Genomic DNA, 22,251 nt, shown 5'->3' with positions numbered 1-22,251 from the left:
TTATTCCACAACAAGATTGCAGCCATATACAGAAACTTCAAACCCCAACCCACACCTACGAACTTCCTCGACAGATACTCCACCACCGTAACCGACACGAAACACACACTGACCACTTGGAACATCCTCTCCACTCAGGACACCATATCCACCATAAAATCCATCCACTCTAGAGCTCCCACAGAACCATGCCCACACCCACACCACATCTTCTACCTTGGAGGCCAAAGGATCGGACAGGAACTCAGCACCTTACTCAACACCAATATCACCACTACAACATTTGCCAATGCCTAAAAACACACCAAAGTCAGACGAGTCAAAAAATCTTCTGCTGGCCCCAACAAACTCAAAAACTACTGGCCAATCTCCCTGCTCCCACTCCCAGCGAGGGTACTGGAAAAGATCATCAACAAACAACTCATTACCCACCTGGAGCAGAACCAACTACTCAACGCCTCTCAATCAGACTTCCACAGCAATCACAGCACTGAAACCGCCCTGATCACAGCCACCGATGACATCCCAATCCTCCTCTACCAAGAAGAAACAGCAGCTTTGATCCTCCTTGACCTCTCGGCAGCCTTCAACACCGTATCCCACCAGACACTGACCAAAAGGCTCCACCACATCAGCATCCAAGGGGACGCGCTCAGAAGGATCACCTCCTTCCTCACCGGAAGAACCCAGAGGATCAACTTCCACAGATGCAGGACAAACATCGCCAACTGGATGAAGAACAACTGCCTGCAGCTGAACACACACAAGATGGAAGTACTGATCTTTGGAAACAGCAGCAACAGATGGAACGACTCCTGGTGGCCATCAGATGTAGGGCACCCACTACCACCGAGCACACCAGAAACCTCATGGACAACAAGCGCACCATGAAATCACAGATCAGCGCCGTCTCCTCCGCCCGCTTCCTAACTCTGCGCATGCAAGATATTTAAGTGGCTACCCTTACACATGAGATGCACCATGGCACAGGTTCTAATCACTAGCCAACTGGACATTGGCAACGCCCTCTACGTAACAGTCGCACACCTCCTACAAAGACTTCAAACCATACAGAACACCGCAGCCAGACTCATTCTCGGCCTTCCCTGACGAACCCACATCACAACCCATGTCAGGCAACTCCACTGGCTACCCATACAGAAGAGATGCCATTTGAAGCTGCTGACCACGCACACAAGGCTCTACAAAACCAAGGACCTGCATACATTAACCACCGCCTGAACTTCCACGAACCGTTGAGAGTACTACGCTCAACCTCCCTTTCACTTGCCCATACTCCCTGCACCTGCAGAAGTGGAGGACGCTCCATCTCCCATATTACAGCAAAGATCTGGAATAGCCTCTCCACACATCTCCAGACCATTACCTCACTTCCAGAATTCCAAATGGCCCTCAAGACCTGGTTGTTCGAATAAGCCTCCAGGACCTGCAAGCGCCAGGATACCCTATTGGGTGAAACAATTTTTATTTGATTTCCGGACATACATGAACAAGCTATGAGAAATATTTGTGCAAGGGCAACTATCATGGACACATAAATATAGCAACAATGATGGAGAATGTACTATCTTCAATATAAACAAAAGGTTCATTTTTTTAGCGAATAAATAACTTTACAAAATGCATTGTAAGAAAATATCTGAAGGGCAGTCTCTATAGTGCACTTTCATTTCTGGAGTTCAGGTACCTCTTCTTGTGCTTTACTTAAAGAACATAGTGATAATTAAGATAATGTGTGTGACGTAATAAAATATGATTGATACATATATGCTCAAACATTAATTACATTTAGTCTGTTATTAATTTAAATGATTACAACAGCAGGGACAGTAAAGAAAATGTGCAGACTAGTTAAATAACTTATTAAGGACCTTTCGGCAGGTCAGTAAAGACCTCTCCTTCTAAATGTGATATCTGATTTGGTACCAAGCCAAAATCTAGGTTCAAGAACAGATTATGGTTGGTCAACAACCCATGTTCATATTTTGTCTGTGAACCATCAATGGAAGAAGATGTGCAAAATAAAAAGAGTTCTGACAAGCTGGTGCCATCTTAGGCCTTGGATACCATGCGCACTATGCCAATGGACTCAAGCTACACCTTACTGATGAGCCCCAAGTAGGACAAAACCGGTCCGGGGTTGCTTCTAGTACTTTCTGGACGAGGCATTGTCTAGGAGTTTGGTTTGGACTGTTCCTATGAATAGCAGGATGGGAACTGATTTGCACACAGAGGGCCTTTGTCTAGAGTGACATGGTGAGCAAAAAATGATAGTCGACAATAAAGCCGGAGCGATTGCCTGTGTTTGAGATATATTCAAGCATTTCATCCATCACCTTGTTTTTGTTGCAATTAGAGGCGTGGAATCATGTCATTAAGGCATATTTAGGCCAGTGCCAATATCTTAAAGCTATGTGTGTGTATAAACATGCACATATTTATAATATGTGTAACATCATATGGATGAATGCCAAAGTCACCTTCGTTAAATATTACATTTCAGTAATAAGAACACCACCACCACCGTCTTTGGCTACATAAACCTGGGTGGAGTAAGAAGATCGAACAACTATCAAATTCTGTTTTTCTGGTCATCTGGCATGTGCAGGAAAGGGGGGCTAAATAGGGCAATACACTTATGCAATTTCCAATTCAGTTGTTGCAGTTTGACACAAAAACCTTCATTTGTTACACACACAGAAATACATCATTCATTTATAACAGATACAAATAAAAGAGATCAGAACTAGATCAAGTGACCCATGAGTGCAAATGTACTTCTAAAAATACAGCATCCAATAATCAATCAATTGCATGTTCTATAAATCAGCATCCATTTCATACAAAAAACAAATATGCAAGTGAACATATGCATCCATTCATTTCCAATGGCTAACTTTTGATCGAAATAAATCTAACACATAGCTCAATAATTATATGAAATAAGAACACAATTGTAATCATGAGACAATCATAGACATGAGCTATCTGGACCGAGTCTTATTTGTGAATGCAACCCATAATAAATGTTATCCTTCAATTGTACCCACTCAAGACTCCCCGAAAATATGTTAACAGGAGTTCCTTTAGTTATGTAATTATTTTGTGTTAATAGTAAATAGTTATTTAATATACAGATATGTATCCTTATTCAATGGCCCTTTGTCTGACACAGTAATATTTTTGTGACAAGGACAGAGCCGAAAATGCCCCTTAAAACAATCTTTTAACCATTTTCAGACATCTTTTATCTGTGTATATTTGGAAATGATGAAGTAAATAATTCCAGATGGATTCTAATAACACATTTAGCTATACAGCATTCTACACTTATTAAACAATGGCATATTTCTTTTGTATTCGGAGAGGTATGTTTGGTGTGAGCCTTAGGTGAAGGTATACAACCTGTACATAAAGAAAAAGATGAAATTCCCAGGATAGAACTAAACATTACAGGCTTCCCATAAGTCAAAGGTGTTGTTTGAGCCATGAATGAAGTCACAATAGTTACAGAGAAATGTGAGAAGATTGAGCTTCAACAGGCTTACCCAGAGGGGTCTACTACATAAAGCAAGTGAAATCTTGATGCATACATTTGTGCTATGCTTTATCCCCAGGCATCTCTTTAAGGGTAATGTATGTTAGAGGTTTATATGCAGTTATACTATATACAAGTTTGCCAACAAGTTGTTGTGAAAGGTTTACTTAAGTGAAACAAATATCAGCAAGAAATTGCTAGTGATATTTCTACTCATCATGTATGGCGGGAACGGGATACTGAGCAGTTGTACTAATAAGGAAAGGTGTCCCTATTAGTTTTCGGAGTATAGATATTTTTCTAATAGTATTATTATCCTGACAGTTCTCCTCTTTTGAAATAGAAGTCTCCAACCAAGTACATAACAACAAGAAACTATACTACCAAAAAAATCATATTGATGACCGTAGGGTGGCTTAACTATTCTTCGTGTGAGAGGGTGGCACCAGTAACAAATTAACAAAGTATGGATCTTAACAAATGAGCCAACATCAATCAAGTACCAGCAACAAATTGCATGATTTATGCTCAAAGAGAAAATGATAATTATATTATGATAATTATTCAGATCTAATCACCTTATGCTCGTTGATCCTTCCTATTCTGGAGCTATTCAGATATCTGCAGATTTTGAATTGCTCTCTAGCATATACTCTTTCTTTTTACAATAAAGATGGGGTCATACCTACTTTCAGTAGAAATCATAATACTAGAAGAAGGAATTCATACCAGAAAGTAGGAAATAATTTGAAGCAGGTGGGGCTCTCGGAGACAATCCCGAAAAACCTTGCATCAAAAAATGAGGACGCACATCACCTTAACAGATGCCGTTACTTATAACACTATGCTTACTATTTCTATTTTTAATACATTTCTTACCATTTTAATTCATTTAGTTATAAGTAGGGAAGTTAATGAGATTAGGCTTAAACTAATAGTACAGATATGATGCCCAAAAGTCACTATCCCTACTCAGTGAGCTTCTTCCAACTGATGTTCTGTATCTAAATATAATTGAAAATCTAAATCTGTTGCTTGAAACCAATTCTTGTTATTTCTAATTGCTGAAGATAATAAGTATGTTACAATGTGTCACCAAACTGATGCCCACAATGGGAATTTGAGGCTCAGACATATGTTGAAATTACATCTAGGTCTTTAGCGTGTGACCAGTTACCGCACCTAACATGTTTTCAAATACAAGTTCCATTATAATTTTTTTTTTTATTCTAAACAAACACTAGTTGCTCTCTTATCCCAAGACTATGTTAATCTTGATACAGAATGCACACAAACTTTGACAACTCATTACTACTACCGATACATCAGATTTTGGATCCTTATTTCAAATGACTTCAATAAGGCTTGCCCAATCTCATCTGAACTAACCCAGTCTTTCATTTAATCAATTTCCTTTGATTTACTTTAAGTGTTCCTTTTGTACGAGTAGAGTGAAGGTCCAATTGTTGATAGTGTTCTTAATGTATTTTATATAAGGCTTTCCTCCCTCGGTCCACCTCTTCATCATACCAACGCTAACAAGCTCCATGACAGCACTCTACCTGTTTAGCTGTGGGACATTTTTGCTGGTTTCTTCCACTTGTTATAATCAATTCATATTTCCCAAATATGTCTATTTTATCCTTCTTATCACATGGTAACAATAAGTTAACACAGTCAGCACTCTAGTAATGTAATCATCCTTTGGAATTAAACAAGATAGATTTGATTTCTAACTTTTTTCTTTCATAGAATTCTCAGTTTCAGGCACTCTGCTTGAACACTCACTCACATATTCTAGTGATATGCTTCAACAAACCAAGATGAGATGTTTGTTCCTGCTCAGAAAAAGCCAGAAAACTTTTAAATTCCCTACTCTTTCACATAAAGAAATCGCAAGATGCCTCTCTTTTAGAAAGGCCATCAAAAATGGTCCTTCAGGCTTCAAACACCAACATGCGATCCACAACTTTCTACAAGACAACACCAATTATTCTATCACGGCCGGCATGGCTCGCGGGTGTGGGGCGGATGCTGGGGCGGTTAAAAAAAAATTAAACTTACCTTGAGGACGGGTCCCGCGTCTTTTCACAGCTCCTGCTCTCCTCACTGGCGCAACGAAACTTGAGGGGCCCCCCTGCAAGACATGTGGAGGGGCCCCCTCCGGACACAATCGGGAGAGCTCCGACCAGAGTACTTCGCTGTGGTGGCCCCTCAGAGCTTGGGGGCTCCCCTGCACTGCTGGGGCTGCGGGGGCCTGTGTTACGCCACTGGCTCTCCTGCCACCAACAGGAAGCAGGCAGCCAGGCTCCCTCCCCCAAGCCAATCACAACACTGCATTCAGAATTGTGAATGGTCGGGACGGTGCCCAGCCAGGGGCTTATGGGGTGGGCATGTTCTCGCCTGCATGGAGCAGGGCAAAGTGCACCTGACTGGTGTGGGCGGCCCGAGAGGGCCGACCAAACAGTCTTTGCGCACTCAGGAGTGGGCACACCACTCCTCTCCTGCACTGCACGGAGAGCAGAGCAGCTCCGACCACCCACCTGCCTGCCCGCAACGCAAACATAAAATGGTAAAAACTCTAAGTTAATACCATGTTATGTTTCTGCTTCTCGCGCTGTGAGAAAGCAGTGGGGTGACGCTCCTCCACCATAGCGGAGGAGCTGCCCCTGCACTTAGTACCTCAAACACAGCAATTTACTGCACATTAATCCACACCAAACAGTGTCCCAAAAAAAATGGATTCCAGAGTATGTCCCCAAATACAACCAAGCTATCAGATGCTAAACCCCAAGGCCTTTAAGCAAAACAATAGTGCAGCACACCCGACAGCAATGATTTTCCAAATAAATGTGTAAAACAGACAAATAAATTGGTGTGATATGACCAACCGTGTGCCAGGATCTCAAACAGCTTCCCAACCCTAGAAAATACTATAACTACACACACTCGAACCAAACATACAGTTCCCTCTGTGTTAATTTTCAATAATTTATGTGCTTTAATTTCACAACAGCAGCAGCTGTGCGCTATACATATGCACGATAACAACTAAGAGTGGATGTAGAAGACATTGCATCCAGAGCATAGGTGAATGGAATATCACCTGGAAGCCTACCATTTGATAAATACAACTTGAATATCCTGGCTCCCTGAAGTAAGAATCCTCCTTGAGAAGGTAAAAAACATGCTACCGTGGTTATTTCTTGCACTACGGGCTTCACTGTACAAGTTGGATGGCGAAAAAATAAAATGCAGCTATCATTTTTGCAGTCACTTTAGCAAACATGCAGTGTGAGTACTGTCTTTGAAAATGCACCCATTCTTTTCATATTAGATCACCCTTATCTACTTCAATGTTAGTTGTTGAAGGTTACCGTATATACCATTACTGTTGCGACAGTGCAGTGTGCTCAGCTGTTCCTTCCACATGATTATGTAATATGAGCATCAGAGTATGGCGCTATGGTAAACTACACTCCCAACCCAGAGGACAGACTTCTCTGCTACTTCCAGCAGAAATTCTCCACTTTGATGCTACATTTAGGACTGGGTTGTGACATTTATTGTAATTGTATTCATATATCACGTACTACCCCAGAAGAGGCGTTGAAGCGCTTTTCGGCGAGTAGCACACTACTCCGCAACCCAAAATTTTATTTTGAGGTTGGTTGGGTTGGATTAGTGGAAGCAGAATCAGTTTAACAGTTTTTAACCCTTCTAGTTAAAATGCCATTTTCCACTCTGATTACTGAGCGGTCTGTACTGCTTACACAGCTCATCTACCGCCCCACGCTGGTGGCACCCAAGACACTCACCACGCCGTGGAACAAGACCTGGGGGACAGAAGTGTTGCATTCAAACATTATATGGGAAAGGTGCCTGCATGCGCTATACTAGTCGCATTTAAGCGCGCTGCGCTTATTATTGATTTTAAAGCTCGTTTCTGACATTTGCACTATTTTTGTTTGGAGCCTCGTTTTATTTGTATAACTGTTTCTGGCCTCATACCTGCATTTTAAATTGTGCCCCCACCGCGTTTTTTCGCGGAATTTCACCGGTTTTGTAGTTTCTTCGTGGCGCTTGGCCGCCATCTTGGGGTGGTCTCTGCCTCCTGTGCCACTTGCTGCAGCGCTCTAGCGCTTCATGTAGCCCAGGTGAGCTGGTATTTAAGGCGAGCTCTCCCACTGTCCTCCCTTGGGAAAGGTGCCTGCATGCGCTATACTAGTCGCATTTAAGCGCGCTGCGCTTATTATTGATTTTAAAGCTCGTTTCTGACATTTGCACTATTTTTGTTTGGAGCCTCGTTTTATTTGTATAACTGTTTCTGGCCTCATACCTGCATTTTAAATTGTGCCCCCACCGCGTTTTTTCGCGGAATTTCACCGGTTTTGTAGTTTCTTCGTGGCGCTTGGCCGCCATCTTGGGGTGGTCTCTGCCTCCTGTGCCACTTGCTGCAGCGCTCTAGCGCTTCATGTAGCCCAGGTGAGCTGGTATTTAAAGCTCACTTTGCTAGCGCAGCGGTGACGCGCAGCGGTAGCGCCTGACTCGCGCCGGAGTCGAGCCAGAGTCTGCCCGTCCGCGCTAAGTACGCGCGGTACGCCGGGGATTTTATCTTTTATCTTTACTTTGTGTATATTTGTGTGCCCGTAGCTGTCGCCCTGTCAGGATGATTATGTATTCCGGTGCCTCGCTTCTTGCCATCAGAGATACTCTCCCACGCTGCTCTGCCACACCCCACCATCCACTGTGTGGCCCGTTTCAGTGTGCTTGCAACAGATGGTCATTGGACCAGCCGGTAGGTATTCGCGAGCTCGCCACTTCTCCCGCCCCACGAGCTCCTCCTGGTCTCTCTCCGTTGCCTGGTAGCTTGGGATCTGGTCTACGATTTTTAAATCTGAACACCAGATCTCTAGTGAAACACCATCTGTTTGTGGCTGATCTCATTTTGGATAAGACACCAGATCTGTTGGCTGTAACTGAAACCTGGCTACAAGATACTGATGACGCCATAGTCAATCTTGCCTGTCCTCCGGGCTATTCATGCTTCAGATCTAACCGCCATTCTAGAGGTGGAGGGATCGCCTTATTTATCAGATCCGCCTTTACATGTACCTGGACGGTCTTGCAGATTGCTGGATGTGAGAGTGCGCTGTTTAAGGTTTCCATCAGCCCTCAGTTCTCGCTGTCAGGGATGGTTGTCTATCGCCCTCCAGGCAGCGATGTAGCTTTTAGAGGTGCCTTTCCGGAGGCTGTGAGCCTATTGGCTAGCGGCTGTGCAAACTTTTCTATCTTGGGCGACCTAAATCTCCACTTTGATAGGTTAGAGTCTCTGGCCATCAGTGGTTTTTTGGCCGATTTAGAGGCTTTGCAGTTGACCCAGCTTATTTCTCAGCCTACTCACGTGGCCGGCCACTCCCTTGATCCGTTTTTTACCACTCTCTCTGATGTTCGGATTGTGGCGGTTGATCCTGTGATATGGTCTGACCACTATCTGGTGTCTGCTTGGCTTCCCCTCCCTGCCAATCCCACTATACCGCCTCCTTTGCGGATACCCCGGCGCCACTGGAACAAACTTAGGTTAGAGGACCTTCACCGCATTATGGGTGCTGAGCCATTAGGTCCCCTGCTGAATGCCACCTCGGGCTATGACCGGTTCTGTAACTGGATTACCAGGGCGCTGGACGTCCTGGTACCTATCATCTCCAGCAAGTCCAGTCCCCGGCAGGCTAGCCCCTGGTATGACAGCGCGCTGCGTGCAATGAAGTCCTCTTGCAGACGGGCGGAAAGGGTGTGGCGTAAGTCGTACGATGCCGACAAGAAATCCATCTACCTGGCCTTAGTTAAGCTTTACCATCGAGCTATATGCAGGGCCCGGGCGGCGTTTTACGCAGCCGAATTTCGAAATAGCCTTAACCCGACTAAAACCATCTTTAAAACCATAAAAGACTTAATGGCAAAGAGAGTTCCCCCACAGTTGGACAGTTCCACCGCCCACTGTGAAGCCCTAGCCACCTTCTTTTTGGATAAAGTCAGGAAAATCTATCTGGCGTTTCCAAGCACACTGTCTCCTGTGATTCCCTGGAGCGGCTCTAGCAGCTGTCCATCGCTGCACTCCCTTCCTACCATCTCCAATGAGGAGTTCGCAAAGTGGGCCCTGCGAGTCAAGTCTGGATCGCCTGCAGACCCGGTAAGATCTGCTCTTTTCAGGGACGTTGCTTTTCAGGGACGCACAGCAGTGTGCTCCCTGATTAACCTCTCCCTAACCTCTGGCCTGGTCCCTGCCAAATGGAAGCAAGCGGTGGTTTCCCCGATCCTAAAAAAACCATCTTTGGATCCATCGAGACCTGAAAACTACCGCCCTATATCTTTGCTCCCTTGGCCGGCCAAGGTTATGGAGGCCCATGTAAATCGGGCCCTCACGGAGCATATGACCCTTGTGAATGTCCTGGATCCCACGCAGAATGGGTTTCGTGCTGGCCACAGCACTGAGACGGCCCTTCTGGCAATGGTTGAGCATTTGCGAAGTGTGCTCGATGCAGGTCAAACGGCAGCGCTTATTTTACTAGACCTGAGCGCTGCCTTTGACACTGTCTCCCATCGCATCTTGCTACACCGCCTGCAGGACATTGGCATTTGTGGTTCAGCTCTGCAGTGGTGCCGCTCCTTCCTCAGTGATCGCTCCTTCTGCGTTGCCACCCCTCCTTTTCAGTCCAAGTACCATCCTTTGGACCTGGGGGTCCCTCAGGGCTCCTCGCTGAGTCCCACGCTTTTTAATCTGTACGTGCAGCCGCTGGCTGAGGTCGTCAGGCAATGGGGCCTTACCATGGTCTCCTATGCTGACGACACTCAGTTGGCGGTTACGATCAGCGGGGATGCCAAGCAGGATGCCCTCAGGTTCCGAAGTGGACTGAGAGAGGTGGCCAGCTGGATGAATAACAACTGTCTCCAGCTGAACGCGTCAAAAACAGAGGTGATGATCGTTGGAAGGGAAGCGGACCACTGGGGGGACGAATGGTGGCCTCCAGAGCTGGGATCAGCACCGGCCCCTGTCCTGGAACTCAGGAATCTCGGAGTATGGCTTGACCACACGCTAAGCTTTGTGACTCATACAAAGAGAGTGGCGGCCTGCTGTTTTGGAGTACTACGCGGGCTAAGACCCCTGCTGCGATTCTTCGATGCTCCTACAAGACAGCTGGTCATTCAAGCAATGATCATCTCGCGGTTGGATTACGCCAGTTCTCTCCTATTAGGAGCGAACCAAGCCGAGATTCTTCGTTTACAACGAGTCCAGAATGCGGCGGCTAGGGCGGTGGTTGGTCTGCCTCGTACCTGCCCTACCTCTAACACCCTGCGGTCCTTGCACTGGCTCCCGATATGCAAGCGTATCCAATTCAAGGCTCTCTGCCTGGTTTTTAAAATTCTGAGAGAGTTGGCACCCGGAATACTCAATACACTGATCTCTCCCTATGTTCCTACCCGCTCACTACGATCCCTTGGACAGTCCTTGGTGGTCGTCCCCCGTTTCAGACTTAGTCGGATGGGGGGTCGCTCCTTCCGCGTGAAAGCCGCAACCCTCTGGAATGCGCTCCCCTTGGAAATCCGCCTTTCGAATGACCTAATGTCTTTCCGCAGGGCCCTGAAAACCTTCCTGTTTTAATTGTTTCTAGCTTTTATTGTTTGCTTTTTGTTACCGGACCTAGTGTTGTGTTGTGTTTACCTTTCCCTGCGCCAGGACGCTCCTTCGCTGGAGCAGCTGTGCGCATTAAAATGCAACTAACATAACATAACATAACATAGCACGGCCTGACAATACTGAGAATATGTTCAGAGTATTCACAATATATTTTAATTCATTAATAAGACAAGCCTTGACAATGCCAATATGTCTAGTGGCTTCACTAGGGAAAGTGCTTCTTTGTGGATCCATACGGTTGTACGAGCGATGCAGATGAATGAGTGGGTGAATGAGCTAACAGTTGGAAGAAAGGATGGAATGGTGAATGTATGGATGGATGGATGAATGAGGTGATGGATGGAAGGATTTAGGGGCAAATACACAGATAGATTAGACGGATGCATGAATGAATGCACTTGGATGAGAGAGCGCGAGAGTGAATGGACTGTTAGAAGAGTGAGAATGCTGCAGAAAATGGGTAAGCTAATGTATGAATGAGACATGTTGCAAATGTTTACATAGCCGGGGTTAATAGTTTGCAATCAATAAAGAAGTGTGGGGCCCTATGTGAAATCAATAAAATTATGTTTAAAAAAAAAATAATAATAATAATTGTGTGGCCTCTGTTTCTCGACCTTTCGAATAGTTTATTAGTCTACTTTCAGCAAATTTATTTGCATGCGGCTTGTTGGAGTTAAAAATGGAAGTCAACAAGGACCCAGTAATTGCAACCTTAATGCCAGTGTGAGCATTATGTTAGACATAGGTATTGTGTAGGTATTTTGTATGGGGTGAACAACATTATGCCTTGGAAGAGCAGAATACGCTACCAGTTACCAATATTATGCCTGGTCCAGCATAATGGGATACCTCGGTGTAATTATCCTAAGAGTGTCCATAGTATGGAAATAATAAGTATCATTATGTCTGGGCCAGACTTGTGCTAGAAGTGGACAGCATCATGTTGTGGAGGCCTACATTACTTTCCACAAGTACCACCAAGCTAAGCATTATAACTAGAATGCCAGAGCCATCACTGCACCAGAGCGGTACCAGTAAGTTGTGTCTCTTCAAAATGAAAAGAATCCCTACAAATATGCTACGGCCGGGCACACTCATCATATGAATGCCACATTCAGCCAATAATTACCATTATCATGGAAAGAAACATGAGCATTCTGCCAGAGGTGGGCCACATCAAGTCAGAGATCAACCCAATAGTCGGGCTATGAACAAGATACCAAGATAGCCCTATATACGGATCAAATTAGAGACAACCGAGATGCTTCAAGGCGGACTGAAAAGGGAACCAGGCACACTCACGCTCTTCTCTCTCGCAATCACACATCAGTGCAAACACACACTGGCGTCCCACACTTGAATGCACCATTGTCTCTAGAAACAATACCAGGGCAGTGAGGCGGGATCTTTAGTCACCTCACAGGTTATCTCCATTGTTTGAGTTGTGATTGCCACCAGTACCCCCGGCACTGCCTGCTTGCAGCCAAGCTTTTGAAGATTGTTTGTTGGGCTGTTTGGGGTTCAATTATACTAAAACAATATGGAAAATCTGCATTAATGTATATGCGTGATTAATCTCTCAAGTTTCGCCTTTTCAAAAAACCTTTACATTCGTGGTCGCAGCCTACAAATAGGCCAGTGAGCAATGCATAATGCAACTCAGCCATGCAGTGTATCTGTTTTGCTAATTTACACATAAATAAAAGGCATGGTCATTTGCAATGCCATTAGCTTAAACTCTTGTAAATGCAAGACCTATTCAAAGAAGCAGTTGCCATTGTCCCGGCTGCTCGGAAAGTGAAAGCATGCATTGGAGCACTGAATGGTGCAGGAAAGCAGGTTGTGCCTGCAGTAGGAGAAACTCATTAAAGAAAATAGTGCTTACAGACTAAAAAAGACATACCGTGTAACAACCGAAGTAAAAGGGCCAGTCCTCATGGGAGGGTACAACTTAAGACAAGGCAGTACTATGGAGGGACCAACAAGCCTATTAACAAATCAGAAGCCAGCATTTACGAAGGACAATGACACAAGCCAATGACAAATACGGGCAGAGAGTGGGCGGGTCTTCTTTTCCATACTCTAAAACAGCATGCTGCAGAGCAGGCTCGACCTAAAGAATGCTTAAAGAGAAAAGGACCAAAAAGTAAACTTAAGAGTTTTCAAAATGTCTGCATACGTTGAATGGCCGAGACAGTGCTAACATTATTAAGCAAGGACACCATATACATAGCACTTACAACCTATAAGTGTACAGTATATATGAAGAAATCTGAATTACTACGCTTGCTTTTAAGAATTAGGGACTATTTAAAATATTTACATTTTTCCTAGAACATACCCTGTTCCATCAAAGAACGGGGTGAAGACTCCACACCAATGAAGCACTAGGAAGTTTAAATCTGAGCAGCAGTGTAATGACTGTGAGAAGATGATTTACAGGAACTATTCATGCAGACCCGCTGCCACTTGAGGCGGGTACACACAGGAGCAGCACTATTATCACATGTTCACTGCAAAAGAAAAAGGTTGTTCAATACAATTATATACAAAAAGGTCAATACTTTTAAAAAACGTTCAACATACAACGCTCACTAGCAAATGATGATTAAGCTATAATTGCTTTTCAGCACTGTGTCTGCTGCACTACATCATGCTGAGAAACATATGACAATGCTGATCAAGATAATTCTATGCAGTCAGAGTCACTGTGCCTAACCATTGGCTCTGGAACGATCAAGACTCCGCCCTCTGAAGGACAGGCTATGCTTATTGGCCCGATCGCCCTTCAAGGTGGCGTATCATGACTCAACAAACCCACTACAGGCTGCCCCTAAGCAAAGGCCTACAGGGACGGCCTGGGGGAGCACAGTCAGAAGCCAGAGTAAAAACTATACTACTGATACTTAAATTACACTAGAAGGTCTTAGGCACAGCCGTGTTGCGATTGGTTGACAATATAGACAGCTTTATCTCCTGCACATGGCAGATTGAGTATCAGCAATACCAGGGAAACTGAAACATGGCATATCAGACAACAGCATGGGAAAGACATAAAAAGCCTTCATGTAGGTTAGAGGATCATGGCCCTGGGCCTGCTTAAACAGACTCTAGATTATGCACTAGTGGTCAATAACAACTTCTGGCTTGCTGAGCAAATGTGGCACAAGTATGTGAGCAATCACACAGGCAGACGTTCTAAAGGATGTTGACACATAACTCACAACCTAAAAGTCAAACTTTGCCACATTGTGTACAACTACAAATTAAACCACAGCAGTACATAGGTCATGACTAACAGGAAAAAAAAAAAAAAATCAAACGATGCATTCAGAATTCCTAGTATAGCAGTGTTAAAAGATACAATAGGCTGCGAAAAATGACTAATTGGAAGCACATGACCCTGAAAGATGGATGTGTATCTATATTGGAGGAAACATCTGACGATGGCACCCAGACAATTTCACACAGACGTTTAGTGGAATGCAACAGCCCCCCTGCATTTTGCGTTGTAAGGTTTGGATTAAGGATTAATTTGCATAGAAACTTGTGTGTTTGATTCATTGCAGTTGTGTGGTTAAAAAGTGTTTTATATTGCTGTCCTTTTTCAGAGAAGAAAGATTAAGTTAGAGGAGTGGTGTATACCTGCTCTTGCAAAGAGCTTAATCTTATAGTCTCTATAATGAATTGAGTGTAATTGTTGAAGTTTATATCAGAAGTGAATAAGGCAACAGAAAAAGATCAAACTGAATTACAAAAATATATAACTTTTTTTAATGAATCATTATAAAATTACTCAGAAAAACTTAACTCATACAACTTTAAAAACTAGAGGAATTCTTTGGTAGTAAATGTTTAAAACAGCATAATACATATTTTGATTAATGTGCACTTGCAGATAATGAGTTAAATTGGATTCTGGACTGGAAATCTATGTTGTTGCACTTGTATTAAAAAAAGAGGAAAGGCAGTGTAATAGAAAACAATATTTCAAACAAAATCAGTGTGGAGCCGTAGGGCTGCGGTTATGGTCTTGCTTTACAAGACAAACTCCTATACATACAAAGGACCAGCTACAAGGAGGAGGCTCGCTGGATGCCCAAAGACATCATGAGACTGGAAGAAAACTGCATGAGACTTTACAAGCATTATGTCACATCACTTTTGCCTGCCTGAGGTCTGGGCGTGGCCTAGGTCTCCAGCATCCTCCCAGTGCCACACACAAAGGGAGGTAAGTGATGTGAATTCCTCCCTCTATCATCAGGGAATCTATATCACAGCTTTCCACAGTCTTGGAGGACCATCCCTACAGCCTGTACCACCAGAAATGTGTCTCAATTGACTAACTCTGAATTTCTCTTCTGTGGACACTTTGCACCTTAAAGTGCTAGAAGTAGCTTGAAAGCACCAAGCAATATTTCACGGACACAAAGAAAAATTACACACAACTTGAAATGTTGTATCAGACAAATAGCAGGGTCAAATTATATAACTATGTGTCCAAAAGTATATGCCAAAGGATGCAAGGTGCACCACTAGGGAGTTGCCAATACAGTTAATAACCAACGATCAACACAGAATCATCGGCAGGAATGATCTATTGCACAGTGAAGGGGAGTCCTACTGCAGCCACATGCTGTCCAAAAACAACCAATGGTTACGTCATAAAGGATATTAGCATGGGTCTGCTGATTGGTTTCATCTTTAAGGCAGAGGACTTCCTCCAAGACTGAGATTAGCCTGGGCAGCTGTTTTTCAAGTCTCACACTAATGACGTCATAACACAGGGCGATCAAGAGGTCTGGACTGTCGTGCAGGACGGGTACAGAATACACATTGAAGGTCGCATTTTGCAATAATGCTGTGACATGAGTCTACTCTTTGCATGGAATCTCCACGTGGAGCAGCGGGTGTGTCTGCTGAGTCACAGTACTAGCGTCATTAACAGGAAGGCGTAGAACAGTGTTTCGTTTTTGGAATTCGTCACACATAATAATGCTTGCATTGGTTTTGTTGTGTAGATATGCGAGGTGAAACCAGGAAGGTGCTACAATATTCAAAGTCTTTAAACGGTCAAAAAAAAATATTGGGGTGGAAATAATCCGGGGAACTATAGAAAGGCGTGAATGTATTTTTATCAAAACTGTCAGAAAATATGACGCACTATTCGGAAATGGGTTAGAAGAAGAACAGCCTGTAACTGGTGGTTATGGAAGGGCTCCGGCCTCAACTAACGCGAGACCGGGCCTGTGCACGAGCTTTCGATTAAAACAGTTTGGCACATTCCAAACAAGAGCTCATGAACATTTCAACAACAAAGTCCGTGAATTGAAAGGCGGTAGCAATTCTTGGGCTCACAAACAAAGATTGCATCATTATGAACAAATACACAACTTCTGGCACACTGCTGTCTGTTGTTCATATCTTATTGATCATATATTAAAACCAGAGGTGCACAAGCAACGAACAGCTCTATAGATCAAAAATGTTTGTCCGGGGGGGTGTAGCTGCGTTGACACACAGAACCCCATTTTAAAACAACCACATTAAAGCTTGCATATTGACATCTGGGGTGGAGAAGCTTTGTATCTACCAAGCACTAGTTGCATGTCACTTCCCCGTGCAGCACGCGCCTGCAGGGCCCATCTGTCACTCCGCCACTGGCCCACAATGCACAGGTTCTGCAGCACAGGCAGCTTCCCATTCAGTTCCACGATTACATCACTAGCAGGTGGAAGCATCAATTACTTGCTGTTTGCATATCTGTTGTGCACAAGAGGGCTCGCTGTACAATAAGCAAATTTCACACCACGTAGCACAGAACACAAAATGCAATCTAATATCGAGGCATGAACCAAAACAGCATGTACGGGCTGACCGTAATCTGAATTATAGAAGCCTGGCGACAAGCTGCAGCTAGTAAGCAAGTGCAGATCTAAGTCAAACGTGTCCTGCTGCAACAGTGAGCATGTGAATAACACCCGAGGGCACCCAATGCTGTTCCCAAAACTACCACTCCGATCGTAGCCAATTATTCGGATGCGAAAATACAATGTTTGTTTTAATTTGGATCACGCTGGAGTGAATGGCATTTCTAAACTCGCCGAATGGGGGAGGGGGCTCACTCGATTTAGACTGGCACTTGGAGCTCTTCCAGGCCTACACTCAATCTAGTAATTTTGCTATGCACTCAAGAGCCTGCTCCTATGGGCCCTGCTCCGCTTCCTGTCGGCGCTGTGGAGATGCACACATGGTGGGCCACAGGGAAGGAAGTCACCCTTTAAGGCGACAGAGGCAATGACCAATGCATGGATGGAACGGGAAGTTGGTCCTGTGATGAGCACAGTGATGCGATCGGACGACCCTGTTGTAACGCTAGTGGACTGACCCCACTCTTAAGGCACATTCTGGGAAAGCAGACCTGGTTCTGCTGCACCGAGAGCAGCATATCAGTAAACCTGGGCAGGTTGGATTGTCTCGCGGTTACCAGGGGGAAGGGGAGCTCTCGTGCAGAGGGAAGGGGAGCTTTCATTCCTGAAAACACAGGAGCATCCAGCGAGAGTGCTGGGAGCGACCTGCCTGGCAGCGAGCCCGTGAAGCACACCTCCCTACCCCCAGCAGCACCAGACTGCCAGTGATTCACGTCTGCAGCGCCTCCCCCACCATCCCTCTGCTCCTCCGCGTTTCCTTGGTGGTGCCGCCGGAGTGCAATGTAGGCTGGGCAAAAAAACATGAAGTCATCGGGCAGTCCCGCAGCAGGGACCCTTATAATGTTGGGTAGTGGGGCAGTATCTCGATGTACCTATCGACCACCTGGGCGGGGTGAAAGGTGGGGGATCTGTAGCTGAGGAGGGTGGGGAGAGCGGATGCAGGATGCAGCGTTGCAATGGCAACCGCGTCTATTTTGATAAAGGATGCTACAGTCGGACTGGCTGCTGAGAATCCAGCTCTGGAGAGCTCCACTGTTCTAGAACAAGGGGCGAGCCCGCAGACACAGGCCGCCCCGGCATGACAGCTGTGTCACCATCTAGGGGTCTGCGCCCCTCATTGTCTGGACGCCTCGGATAGATCCTGACAAATTACAAATCCAACGTGTTATTTGTTCACATAGCACCCAGCCGGCGTCACTCGTATACGGCATCACATGCCCCGTTACACAGGTAGTTTTTCACCGACAGACATTGGGCGAATATGACAGGGGGTGGTACCCTGCCCCTGGTACCGGCTTTGTCCTGGTCCAGTCTCCGGGACTGTGCATGCATAACGGTGCACGTGATGCTGTATGAGGGGCACCTGCTGGCTGACATGTTCCAGCCAGGTGTCTGTGATGCCCCATCACAGAGACACACCTTGCACCTCCCACCCCACCTGCCCGATCCTCACCAGGTTGAGCACGGTCTCCACGATGTCCCGGTTGCTGACCTCTCCGACCTGGATGAGCCCGATCAGCACGGCGAACTTCATGCGGATGTTGCGGATGGGCACGGAGGCCGGGTGCAGTAGGCTGGCGGGCAGCAACACCGACTGCGCCCCGCGGGGGGCTGGAGGGGGCTCCACGCCCGCTGACCCTCCACCCGGCCCCGCACCGGAGGAGCCGGACGAGGAGGGTACATCGCGCTCCAGCAGCAATTCCGTCACCACCGACGCCGGCACCGACACGGCCGCCTTCTCGCAGCTGGCCATCTCTCGGCCACACTGCCCTGGAGCCCGGGCGAGGCCCCTGCCCGAGGCACAAAGCGCCAGCCGCCGCCGCCTCCGTGCAGCCTCCCGCCCGGGCGCAGCCTCCGCCCGCTACTGCGGGGTCCCGGTTATTACAAGCCCTGGGGGATCCTCGGCAGACGGACGGCTACGTGGCCCTTTCCCGGGCCCTGTCTTATGGGGAGCGGCTAGAGCTGTCACCCGCTCCGTGCTGCTGCCGCCGCCGCTGCTGGGTAAAGCCTGCACCGCTCACCGCTCCGCCATGATGCCGCCCCCTGCCTGCGGTAGCCCGCACTGCGCCTGCGCGCGCCTCGCCGGCAGGCGGGGTCCATCTTGGGAGATAGACAGGTGAGGGGGCAGCAGGTGCACGGACTGGGCACCCGAAAACTGCCTGGGGGAGAAAAAGCACCAGCATTAAAAGGAGGATGGCGCGGGGAGGGCATGGTCTGCAGCAGTGAACTTCAACCCAACAAAGGAGATATAAATAATAACTATCTTTTAATTACAGCGCGTACATAGAGAAAGTCAGACTACTTTTCAGATCAGAATCTGCCATGACAAGTATTTGCCTTCCTCTCCTATGCCCACAAGTTGTGATATGAGGGGTCTTCGACACAGAGCAATTGGAACAATTATGCAGTGTGGGGGCCAGAAAAGTCTTCTGCGCTGAAAGGTAGCGTTATAAAGCAAAGAAATACTCACAACCACTATATCTCAAACACAAGAAAACTCATTGGCTGATTTCTTCAGGAAGAATAACGCACGTGGTCTGTATTTATGCCTCTGACATCACATGAAAATATCCAAGTGTGCCCGCACTTGATCTTCTAATTTTTAACACCTTTCCGTTTCCAGACTTGTAAACTGTCAATGACACTTAGGAATGGCTCATTATTGAAAACACCAAAGGGGTGGATAGCTTGGAATGATTTGTTTTCAAAACCCAATATTATTTATGATTTTTTTTTGGGCCAGTGCATAATAAATACCAATATAAACTCAGGCCCAAATTAGGAAACTGGTAATCTATAAACGCACTTTCAGTAGCAATTGCGTTAAGGCGAGTCGCCATGCAATTATACCTAATTGCAACTAAAGCCCTATTTACAAAACCCAACGAGGACACTTTAGTAGCCCACGTGTAAGTAGCAATGGAAAACATTTGGCAACAGTTTCCTGTTACAGAAGTACGCCTTCCTCAGCAATGAACTTTCACACCTCCACGGACATCATTACTATGTGGTGATACCACTTTGATTCTCGTTTCTGGGCTATTCGTTCTGTTTCATTGAGCAGACACCATTTCAGCTGCATATGAATTGCCTTTTAATGTAGACATAAAGACATCATTTAACTGTCCATCATCACTTGCTTATGCAGTGTTGCATACTTCATCCATAGATTTTGCAACGCAGCAACTACTTATGATTAATGAGGGTTTCATTTTATTTGCCAACTTTCCTTTTCCGCGAATGTGCTTTTCTATGCAGCGAGTTAAAAATTAAATGCTGTGTAAAATGCGTGCATTTGTTAAATACACTTGCACCTGGACTGACCTGCACTTTCACTGACATTGCACGGGCAGCGAGACATATTTGGACGGATGTGTTCATTTTCCTAACATCTTGCTTTAGACCATGGCGTGCAAATGGCGCCCCTGTGGAAATTCCAGTTGGCCTTATAATTGCGGTCCAATCGGGGGATTTTGACTTTGGAATTTTAGGCTGTTTATGGCTCAGTGAAACATAATCCAGGAACATTCTAATGGTTAAATTAAAATAAATGCGGACGGAAAGAAAGATACGCTATAACCGGTTCCAAGGCGCAACTGGAACCATCTGTAATTCCCCTAAAATCTGTAGGTAACGTCCACAAACCCACGTGCCAGCAATCCTGTGAAAGCCAGGCGTAACAGGCGAAGTGCAATTCCGACCAAGGTTGATTCGTGTGATGATGATGGACTACCCCAACGTGCAGGCCCTACTGTTATAAATGCCAACATATGCAACTGACAGTTCTACTGATCGTCAATTAAAGCAAAAAAAATAGGCGTCGGTTAAAAAGTTACAGCGTATGAAAAGCCCACGGGGGACGCTATTTAACCCAGCCATGGAAGTGCGCACCGGAACAACATAAGTCCCTGGAATGCGGCGCGAGGACCTCAAAGAGAGCGCACACACGTCTGTGCTGCTGAGAGGGAGCGAGCAGATGGCCTTTGTCTCCCATTGTTTTGTAGGCAGCAGCCTTTTTGCACCCTCCAGCAGCGCACCACCAACTGCCTGGTAAACGGAGGAGGTGTGGCTGCGGAGCGAGCACACGCCCCGCTGCTGGCGGGAGCCACCCTCCAGCGCCCGGCCTGACAGCTCCAATCGCGGGAGGCTGGCAGCTTTCCGTTATGTCAAGCAGCGGCATTCCTCGTGTCTTCCTCTAACGCCGCAGAGCGCCGGGTCAGCTCGTCTGCGACTTCGTCTCCGCGAGGGAGTCTGCAGGATGTGAGGGGAAGCTCTGCCGGCAGCGTGGTCTGGGCGCCGAACCAGTCCAGCGAGTTTACAGCACCGGGCGCGCGGATTAACTGAGCTTTCACATGTCACCAGTACGCAGCGCGCGAGGATCTGACAGCAACTTCCACTGCGGCGCGAGTCTGAGTAAACAGTCATTCATTTCGAAATTGCAAACTTTCATCAGGACAGTAAAGTTATTGACTAAAGCGCGGCCTTCTTTTTGTTTCTACGCACATTTTTGAGTTAGCAGAGACGTATATGAAATGGTTTACAAGTACAGCTAATCCAAGTTTAGAAATGCAAACGATGAAACGCTGGCTGGCTGGCTTCAGCTGAGGCATATGATGAAGATTCTGGGCGTGCACCTGTGTGATGGTGCTTGCACGCACGGACCTTCTATAGGTGGGGTATGCTTGTCCTGGATGGCAGGAGTAAACTGGCCCTACAGTACAGACCTCTGCGTCCCATGGAGGTTCAAGGGTGGCCTCCTGGACATCTCGCAGAGCCCCTCCATGCTAGTTGAGGCCAGCATTGTTTTCCCATGGACAATATATTATATTTAAAGTCATTTGCACCGCATGACCACTTTTCATCATCTCTTCATAGAAAGATGTTGCCCGAGTGTCCGCCCAGAGCCCTACTGACTTGTTCAGTTTACACGAGGAAAAGCAACCTTGCCTTCCAGCTGACCAGGAAGAGTGTCTTTTCCTTCCCCATTCAGGCTCCTATGAAGTAGAATGTGCTACCCACTGAGTAGAGACTTCTTTCGAACTTTGTCTGTTCTTGTCTTAAAT

The 22,251-nt window shown here is 46.0% G+C and overlaps 1 protein-coding gene across 6 annotated transcripts in view; it reads right to left on the bottom strand.

The window, feature by feature from the left end:
• The window catches only part of NBEA (neurobeachin), a 1,788,010-nt gene extending 1,768,758 nt beyond the window's left edge, over positions 1-19,252 (bottom strand). For all 6 annotated transcript variants that reach the window (XM_085621699.1, XM_085621702.1, XM_085621701.1 and 3 more), the window contains exon 1: positions 18,642-19,252. In XM_085621699.1, the coding sequence (XP_085477825.1) occupies positions 18,642-18,941 (300 nt within the window). In that variant the 5' untranslated portion in view covers positions 18,942-19,252. The remainder of the gene's footprint in view (positions 1-18,641) is intronic.
• Between the last annotated feature and the right edge of the window lie 2,999 nt (positions 19,253-22,251).

This window comes from Triturus cristatus, chromosome 8 (assembly GCF_964204655.1).
Source record: "Triturus cristatus chromosome 8, aTriCri1.1, whole genome shotgun sequence".
NCBI lineage: Eukaryota > Metazoa > Chordata > Amphibia > Caudata > Salamandridae > Triturus > Triturus cristatus.
The sequence above is the reverse complement of the archived record's forward strand: the minus strand, read 5'-3'. Positions and strand labels throughout refer to the sequence as shown.